Source organism: Eucalyptus grandis, chromosome 9 (genome assembly GCF_016545825.1).
Source record: "Eucalyptus grandis isolate ANBG69807.140 chromosome 9, ASM1654582v1, whole genome shotgun sequence".
NCBI lineage: Eukaryota > Viridiplantae > Streptophyta > Magnoliopsida > Myrtales > Myrtaceae > Eucalyptus > Eucalyptus grandis.
The window spans coordinates 6,652,696-6,662,618 of NC_052620.1; the positions used below are offsets into that span (position 1 = coordinate 6,652,696).

General features: G+C 39.2%; 1 protein-coding gene across 2 annotated transcripts; it reads left to right on the forward strand.

The window, feature by feature from the left end:
• Positions 1 to 1,757: 1,757 nt before the first annotated feature.
• On the forward strand, positions 1,758 to 6,054 carry LOC104418195 (probable WRKY transcription factor 51). Of its 2 annotated transcripts, none has more exons than XM_018862223.2 (3): positions 1,758 to 2,202; positions 2,370 to 2,510; positions 5,631 to 6,054. In XM_018862223.2, the coding sequence occupies exons 1-3, from the start codon at positions 1,979 to 1,981 to the stop codon at positions 5,836 to 5,838; spliced, it is 573 nt and encodes a 190-aa protein (XP_018717768.1). In that variant the 5' UTR covers positions 1,758 to 1,978; the 3' UTR covers positions 5,839 to 6,054. The 2 variants fall into 2 exon arrangements, with proteins under 2 accessions (XP_018717768.1, XP_010027763.1); XM_010029461.3 differs by having other exon boundaries at positions 1,762 to 2,202; positions 2,367 to 2,510; positions 5,631 to 6,023.
• The last annotated feature ends 3,869 nt before the right edge of the window (positions 6,055 to 9,923 follow it).

The window sequence follows — 9,923 nt, forward strand, 5'->3', positions numbered from 1 at the left end:
CTCAAATAATCTCTCTTCAAGAAAGACAAACATCATATCTATAATATAGCCTTGGTCCTATCCAAAGGAAACTCACAAGGTTGGGAAGCTTCCAAGGTTACGGAACATGAAGTTTCCTTATCATTCTCCAATAGGGTGCAAATTAGGCTGGCCGTACATACATTTAATGTTTGCAATTTATTTCTTACTCAATAGTTTCATCTGTTCACACTTCTGCATTAATCGTACCAAACTCATATATAGGTCAAAAGTGTATGGCGTGTTATGTTCCCCCAATCACATGTTAAATGTTAACGAGCTTAATAAAACATATTTGATCTTACTTTTAACAGGCGGAGTCTAGACTCGAATAATGTGTAAACATGCTTGATGCAACAATTTAAATGGGTTCAAGTAAGTTAAAAAATGGGCTTAACCGTAAATGTTAAATAATTACATATTACAATATTACCCTTGGCTCCGCCCTATAAGGATAACTTCTATAAGAAGTTGGAATAAGATTGGTGTTCTAAAAAATCTCTATTTTATGTGATAGCTGGATTTGTGAGCATACATTTCACTTGCCACTCTGTAGATATTGTGAATTAGAAAAATTCTTAGTCCCGAGAACCTTATGAAATAAAATTATAGTTCTTTGAAGACTTACAGGCAATCCTTTGGAAAGACTGAGAGAAGGGCTGTTTGTGTGGTTTAGCATACTAGTCTTAGTCAACTAAATCCTTCGCACCCCTCCCCCGCCTCCCCCGGCGCGCCCCCGGGACTTTTTTTCTATTTTCTTTTATTTTCTTTCTTTGTTGACTGTATGCACGTTGACCTTGATCCACATTGATAGCCAGCTAGTTAAATTTCCCCGCTTTCCTTTTTTTTTTTTAACTCGGTCCCTTCAAGCTCAGTCCTTTCTCTCTTTTTTCAAAGTTCACAATCCAGATTTTTCCAAACGTTCGCAGCTGACCATGTCCCTGTCTTAAGCTTAATGCAAATGTGTTCATTTAAAATATAATAGAACCTAAATGCCATAAAAAAATAAAAATACTGAAGAGAACGCAAATTCAAAATAATGCAATATCAAAATTATCATTTAGGGATCGGGTTTGATCCCTAATTTTCTTATGTAATGAATAATTATACGGGATTGTCAAAAAATTTGTGTCGATTAGGCAACTTTATTATTCTAAATTTAAACTGTCATGTGGAGGAATATATGTGCACATAATGATAGAATTGCACAATTTGCATTGGAAAAAAAAAGGGGGAGGAAGACGCGACCAGCGTAGCAGCTCCCACACTCAATCACAACCAAGCTCTGCTTACGGCTCCATCGGGTCCGACTTTTTGTTGGTCTTCACCATACCACTTCACCTCACCAACCTCACCAGAGACTTGGACTGATCCCTTGAGAGGTCTTCCCTGAGATGGGAAAGCTCTCCGTCATGACTCCATCAAGCGTCGACTTGTACGAGTCTTCTCCACAAACCCAGCAATTATCTTTAAATGTGAGTAAAGATACTTTATGATAAGCAGATAACCTGGATGCCTAGCCCACCATATTCGCTTTCCACGGAGAATACAATGTAACTATTGAAGCATGAATAGTGAGAGCAATTGGCCAAGTTCACTCCCCCCAACAAGAATTTGCACGTTAGCCGCCGGTGCAGTACAAAAATAACAGAGTAAAGTCCCAATCGTGGAGGTCCCAGTGTACCCCAATCATGTCTCCCAACGCAACACCACACAAAGAAGAAAACCCAGGTCACCTTGTAATCTCATAGTGATGTCATGCGCTTGACCCTTTCGTCGCTAAGTGAAGCATGCACCTTCTCTGCAACTCCCTTCTGGAAAATGAGCATGAAACGAGTTTCCTTTTTCTTTTTTTAAGGAGCTTCATTTGATCAAGTTTAGATGAGAGTTTATATCAAATACCCATCGCCTCCTTTTGCACCTCTCTCTCACTCTCTTTTCTCTCTCTCCTCTTCCTGCCATGTTTGTGACCATGAATGGCCCTGAAGACCATAACCATAGTCACACTTGCTTCGAAGAGATCGTCGATCCTTCATATTTCGAATTATCAGATTATCTCCTTCTAGAAGATGATTTTGAGGAAGATTCTTCGGTGAAAACAATGGCCAGTTCCGCAGAAGATTTCACGGGCAGCTCCAACGGATTCACTTGCCGCGAAGCCAGTGAAAGAATAAATAGTAACATGCAAGTGATTTATTGATTTACCCTCTTTTTTTGTGACTCCTACGTTGGTCCCCCTTTCTTATCAGAAGAAGAGCGTGTCTGATTCAAAAAGAATGGTCCATATTTTCTGTGATCAGGAACTAAATTTTGAATTGATTGGTGATTTTTTTTTTTTTTTTTGGCAGAAGATGCGAGAGTGGAAGGAAGAGCAAGACAGCTACTGAATTTAGGGTTGCATTCAGGACCAAATCGGAGCTCGAGGTCATGGATGATGGATTCAGATGGCGAAAGTATGGGAAGAAATCGGTCAAGAGCAGTCCTAACCCTAGGTAATGTTTGCTTCAATTACAACATCGTCATTCATCAAACATAAATTGATATTTATCTTCACAATTGTTAGTAGTTATTGAATACTTCAAGGACAAAAAGAGCTTTTCGTTTCAATTATAAAATGATATAATAATGGTCGAATCGCTCGCATTTGTTGATCCAATCAGTTTAAGCTTTTGAGAAATGCATATGGCTCGCTAGAACCACTAGAACTGATATTCGTCCGTGCCTAGAGTATCATCAGCAATTGTTTTTGTGATTCGTCTCCTCTGTTTGAAGGGAAAAAGAGAGAAATACTCATTGCCACTCTGTTTTGTGTCCTCATTAAACTAAGTAGAGATTACTCTAACTTGAACCGAATTAAGTCACTTTTCATGCCGCCCGAGAGTCATCCGATCAATATGAGAAAAGGTTGCTCGGTGAGTCCTAAATATGTATATTACTACTATAATTTTTTTTGTCATTTTCGATATTTTATGGGAAAAGTGGTTCTTGTGTGGTGAGAGAATGTGAAGGGTTTATTTATAATATAAAGTGCTCTAGGGTAAAAGGCGATTGTGCACTTTCACCATTTACATTAATTGACCATAACATGGTCAGAACATATACTTACCACACTTTAGCTGAAAGACCACCTGACCCTCTGCACATGGGACACTTTGAAGTGCTCCTTGACAAGTGCATTATCTATTAAAGTTAAACGAAGATCCTTTAATGTAGGCCGACATATAGTGAGGTGTCAAGTAGCGGGGGACCTATTGTCCCCAAACTAGCATTGGGTTAACTCTCATGTTGTATTTATACCACACCTTCTTCATTTTGCATATTGGTCTCCATCCTCACCGTGTGGTTTGAGTTGTATCTTGGCGTGTCAATATCCAACAGTTTGATTCTTTGGGTTCTTATTTCATATACACAGTCATCATAAAGTTTTGTACACACAAGCTATCATTAATGAATGTTCATGGGCCAGTTCCACTTTAAATAAGTTGATCATGCTGCCTTCAGGCTGGTAATTGGGGTTTGAGCAAGTGCGTTTTCTTCTTTCTTCGTTTTTGGCTCTTTAACAGTTGATGGAATATGCATTAGGAAGCAATCAACCGTATTCTCTTCTTATAAATATGAAGTAATTAGTATGAGGGTTTACCTATTGTGTCACATGCCAGCATCTAGAAGAGAAATACAGTGTTCGCATGTATATATAGAGGCAAAAAGAGACATGACAAATCTTATCAGAAGACACAAACAAAATAAACCATCACCCTCCATCATTCAATTTGATTTTGCACCCCTTTTTGATATTTGGAGGGTTGCATTCATCCCCTCCCTTGTTTCGGTGACAAGGCAACCTAATTCTACATCACCATAAAAAGACAACCAAGAAGCATAGGAGCAAGAGATGGTGTGGTTCTCAGCTCATTCACGCAGCCCATTGTTTGGCGCTTTCATGGCCACTAGTTCTCTACCTCTCTTGTTGCTAATAATTGGGAAATTAAAAAAAGAAAAATAGAAAGGCACGCGTGAAATAATCAAAGGCCGTGCCTCTTCAGGTTTAATGGATTATCTAAATTCCTTAGGTGGGTAGGTTCCGAGCTCAAAAACTAATCACTTTACTTATGGATTGGATGATGCATGAGTCAAAAGCTGAGTGATTAACTCCAATATGAAATTATTTGTACATAGTGACACGGGGGATTCTTATTGGATCAACGTAATAAAATCTCGATACTTTCATTTGAAAAGAAAGATCACCAAAAAGGAACCCAACTCCAAACTCATCATCTAAAAAAATGTGTGCGTAGGTAAGTTCCATAAAGTTTTATAAAGCTTTGCACTACATAGATGTGCAAAAACTTAAGCATCTTATTTGCTTTTTTCTCAATCCAAAAATTCCCAATCATGGTCCTTGCAAATTGGAACATCCATATAATATACAAAAATAAACTCTAGATATTAGATATCTTAATCCCTCTTTTTTCCGATTCACTTCCTCTACGACCGCGAACCCCAGTTAGATTCAGGCATGATACACTTTTTCGTTATTAGGAGAACCCAAGTACTCTCTTTCGAATCCAGGAAATAGCTCTCAGAGATCTTTTTTCCTTTTGGAAGATAGAGGAGCGAAATAATCAACCTATTGATATTGGAAGACCCAGAAGATTCTTCCCATGTATCATTTATGGGTCCAGTGGAATTCATAGGTAGAGGAAGAAGCCCTGTCAAATAGAGATTTTTTCTTTCAATCATATTTCGATTGTTAATACGATATATAAGGACCACTACTACAAATAGTACTACACCCTTGATCGTGAAATATCGATTACTTGTTGAACCATGTGAATAGCGTGAAAGTAGGATACTCCAAATTTGGGGGTCCAAGAGTTTTATAAAACGTTCTTGCTGGAAAAAAAATGTGGATCTTTATAATACACTTTATAATTCACATCGAATGCAACTTGGTGTTGGTATTGGAGCAATATCCAACAGGAAGCTACGAATGCCTGGTGTCTTAGCTAGTGCGGACATATAAGTTTGTCGAAATCCATAACGATTGGCTCAATCTACTCAAGTGGACGCATAATAAAAAAAGGTTTTACTTCATTATCATGAAATAAGGACCCCGGTTTTGATGTTTGGCAGCCACTTCGACAAGATGTTGCGAATTTAGCCAAGGATTGGAGAAGATACAAAGAATATTTAAAGTACAACTTAGCTAATGGTTTACACAATATATTAGCAAAAAGATATTCAATAGAATAACTTTGTCGAGCCACGGTTTTTACACATGGAAAGATCAAACTCTCTTTATAAAGAAAAATGAAATGACTTCGTCAACTCTGAAAACTCTGGCGACGCTTGCGAAGAGTACAAGAATTGCTCACCTGGTCTTGATTTGATTGAAAGCAATTTATTTTCTTTGCTGTTGAGAGATTTTATTTCCAATAATTAGCACTAGTCGTAAATATTAATCAAATTGGGATTTACAAAGTCGTGCAAACATATCTATTTTGCTGGGTAAGCAAGAGACTCTATTCATGCCGAGCTTGTGCAGAGTTTTCTTTATAATGGCTTGTCAATACAAAGTTGAACTTACTATTATCGATTTCTGATGTTTGTAGGAACTATTATAAATGCTCGAGCGAAGGGTGCCTCGTGAAGAAGAGGGTGGAGAGAGACAGTGAAGACTCGAGCTACGTGATAACAACGTACGAGGGTGTCCACAACCACGAGAGTCCATGTTTTGTCAATCGCAATTACAAGCAGATGAGCCCTGCCGTGCCTCCTAATAGAGGCTCTCCAATTCCTCTTAGCCCGAACTTCAGTTAGTTTCACACACTTATGTTACTTGCATGATAACCTCACATGAGTAACCTTTGTCTCTTGATGAGCATTTCATAGAAGCTTCTTTGCCTTGATCCCTATCTATTATAGACCTCGTGTATCAACAATACATTTGTCTCGCCTGCTTCAATAGCAGAATCGTCTCATTTGGATGAGGGCGTTTCCCTTTCTCTTTTTAATCTTGACTTATAGAGTTTGTCACTCACGTGTTTCTGATAGAGAAAATTCAATCTTAATAGTCATAATATAGTCATTCCCATCATTTTTAGCTGAAAATTATCTACGTAATGATGTGCCACATAAGATGACCGATGATAAAGAAGTTGATACATTGGTTATTTCCGGTGAAAATTGACTATGGGGATTATATTAGAATTTTGCAGAAAGATTTATGATTAAATTAGTAAAATAGAAAAAAGTTTAAAATCGAATTGACATCCATACAATATATTTAGAATTGATTGCATAATTTTTTCCTTTCTATTTGATTGTATTCCAAGTGCCAAAAGAAAGGTGATACTCATGATTTATTTATTTTTAACAGATCCCATCCACCGAATAATTTCTTGTGATGCACGACTCTTTACCGTTTATATATATATATATATATATATATATATATACCTATCTATATAACAGGACGAAAGAAGGGTTTTTCCAAATTATGGTAGGGAGAGCGTGGAAGTAGGGATTAATGTAAGAGGGCCGTGATTTTCACTTAATATTGTCCAAAAAAAGTCCTAAACCCATTGTACGACCACTAATTCAATCATAATTTTTCTAATTCAGCCAATTAAGTATACTTTTTATGATTTTCTAATATAACCCTTTCGGCCAGTTTTAGCCAGAGGTTAACATGGATGAAACAATGTCATTTTGCAGTTTTTTTTTTTTTTTTAAACTTCTGATTTTTTTTCCTATTTTCCTCTTATCCCTCCTTCGATCATCAGGATGTCGTTGATGGCCGAGCGAACAATCATAAGTGAATATGACCATTTGCCTGTGACCATTCGCAGGCCCTCATCTATGACTGTTCGCTTGACCATCACTATAATGACCCGGACTCCATCTCTAAGTTCTCAAGCAGCAAGAGTTATTTTCGTGACGTCCCAGGCGCGTCGCCATCCCATTTCTTTTTATCTTTTTATTAAGCACATGCAGAAACATACACATAACACCCAGACAACAACAAGCAACTAGGAAAGCAACCATTGCAAACACACAATTACATCAGTTATATTTACAAACCCTTTTGTCATAGGTCGTTATATTTAGGTAAAAGAACGCTTCAAGTGCCATCACTTGGTACAAAGGAACACTTAAGTGTCATAACTTACGAAAGGTATACTTAAGTGCCACATTCGAAGAAAAACGGATCACTTTAGTGCTACTCCGACCAAAGTCCGGCCAAAAGGTTGACGTTGCATTTTTCTGGTAAAGTGAGCCCAAAACCACGCCGTTTTGCATGCTGACGTGGCCAAATAATGCAAAAACGGTGTCGTTTTGGGATGACATGGTAAAAATAATATAAAAATTAATTAAATTAAATTTAGTTAGAATATTAAAAAACTTTAAAAAATGGGGGGGGGGGCCCGTCAACCCCAGTGGCGGGCGGTGAGGGCTTGTGAGCCCTCGCTCAAATCCGACGAGTGGTGAGGGTCGTAGCCCTCACACGGCCGAGCCAAGGGCCATTGCTCGCAGGGGGTCGCCCGACAAGTGGCGGCCCTTGGCTCGGCCGGCGAGTCTGCCGACCCTCGTCGGATCCGGGCGAGGGCTCACACACTCTCGCCGCCGGTCGGCCGAGGTCGCCGACCCCCGGCTAGGGGTGGCGACCCGGCCAACCCTCCCCCTCATCATCGGCCCTTCCGGCGACGGTGGGGAGGGCGGCGGGGCGGTGGCTAAGGGCTCGGCTCTCGGCCACCGCCCTCCCTCCCCCCTTCCTTTTTCTAAATTTTTTTAATTTTAAAATTAGTATTTTTTAATATTTTAACTAAATTTAATTTTAAAATTATTATTTTTAATATTTTAACTAAATTTAATTTAATTTAATTAATTTGAATATTAATTTTTTACCACTTTAACCCAAAACGACATCGTTTTTGCATTATTTGGCTACGGCATGCAAAATGGCGTTGTTTTGGGCTCGCTTTCGCCTTGGAAAAATGCTACATCAGCCTTTTGGCCAGACTTTGGCTAGATTGGCACTCAAATGATCCATTTTGCTCCGATTTTGGTACTTAAGTGTACTTTTCGTAAGTTATGGCACTGAAGTGTCCCTTTGTGCAAAGTTATGGCACTCTAGAGATCTGCACGTCTTATATTTACAATCATTACATGCTCTATGCTAAAAAAGACTGGAGTAAATCTTAGATCCTTTTATCGAGACTGCAACTTCTCCATACCTACAATTCTGAAAAATAACGGGGTGAGTCAGGGACTTAGTAAGTAAAATCCTTAATTCTCTATTAGGAGGATAATTCATCATCAAAATCCAATAGGTACAACATTCGCAATGCAATATTGATGGTAGATCAATAGCAAACTTATTACTATCCTCGACTACATGCAAATGTTCATCACAACATGCTTCCATGTATACTTACCTTTGGCTTATCAAGAAACATATCATCATATCATACTTACGTATAACCGACACTCATGCAAATTCATTTACTGTCGTTTTGACTTGACTAGGCCCTCTCGATTCGACCGAGGCTTCTAGCTTCATGTTGGGCTTCATGGCTCAACCAGCGTGTCCCAGCTCAACTAAGGCATCCTGGCGCTAGCTTACCAACGCATTTGGGCTCAATCCAGGCATCTTGGCTCAACCAAGGCATCCCGTTCAATGAACAACGTATCACCGCCAATGCTATGTGGCAACAGGTGTTTTTTCCTCTTTAAGTGCATCATATAAGCGCATCACACAAGTCAGTTCTTCATCTTTCATCTTAACCGATGCATACAAGACCCGAGGGCGTGTTCATTCAAGTAAGTGTATCATGGGTCTTAACATCATGCTATATAATTTGCTGGGCATAATTCTTGATTCGTGGCTTAAGCCGCACGCCTAGGCTGATGTCTGCACCAAGGTCTCACAACTTAGGCCATCACGGCCTGACGTCGATTCCAAGTCGAACGAACCTTAACCTTGTCCCGGGGCATGAACACACTCAAGTATGCAAACATGAGCAACCATACAAAAGAATATTACAACATACATATGACTTACACGAGTGAACACACTACTAAACTCGACGACGTAAACTATCGCTCTAACCAAGAGTTAGAGATTCTACTTACCTTCGATAAACCTCGATAAACTATAGGTGATTTTACCATGAGAGGATCGTCTTGTGAGGTGGTGGGTGAGCAAGGCCAAGAGAAGGAGATGACATGCAAGAAAGGAAAAGGAGAAGAAATGAGCCAAAAGTCGGAGAGAATGGAGAGGGTGGTTCCCTATTTAGGCTAAGCTTCATTTAATGGCATTGACAAATGGTCCAATGAGCTTTCTTGGAGTGGCACGGCTAGTTTGATGGTGTGGCGCCCTAAGGTTCCAGGGGAATGATTAAGGGCTTTTGTGTCTTCTTCTTATTGGTTCACCTATACCCATGAGTCATCATATAATGATGACTTCGCTTGGCTTGCTCTCTAAAAAAAATCTTGGCATAGTGATTACTAAATCTATCCTTACCACCTAAGATGGCGAGTCACCTCTTCCATTTAATGCTTAAGATATGTTCATCATGAGACTTAGATTTTAGGCATATGTTTCATACATTTCCTTACTCATTAAGCCAAACCCTTGCCACATAAGAAATGAGAATGTTCTAGAGACATAAGGCCCCATTTGTTCTCCTAGAATCCTTCCTACATAAGTTACCTAAGATTTGATCATCAAGAAACTTGGACTTTGGACAACTTGTTCTCCATGTTAACCACATGAGCATGCGATTCATTAAACTCATTAATTAGCTAGCTTCCAAAAGCATTTAATCAATTCTTATCTTTAAGCCAAGAAAACTCTAGATTGGCTTCCTCCTCAAGTTAGGCGTGCAGCCCCCTTCCCCTCC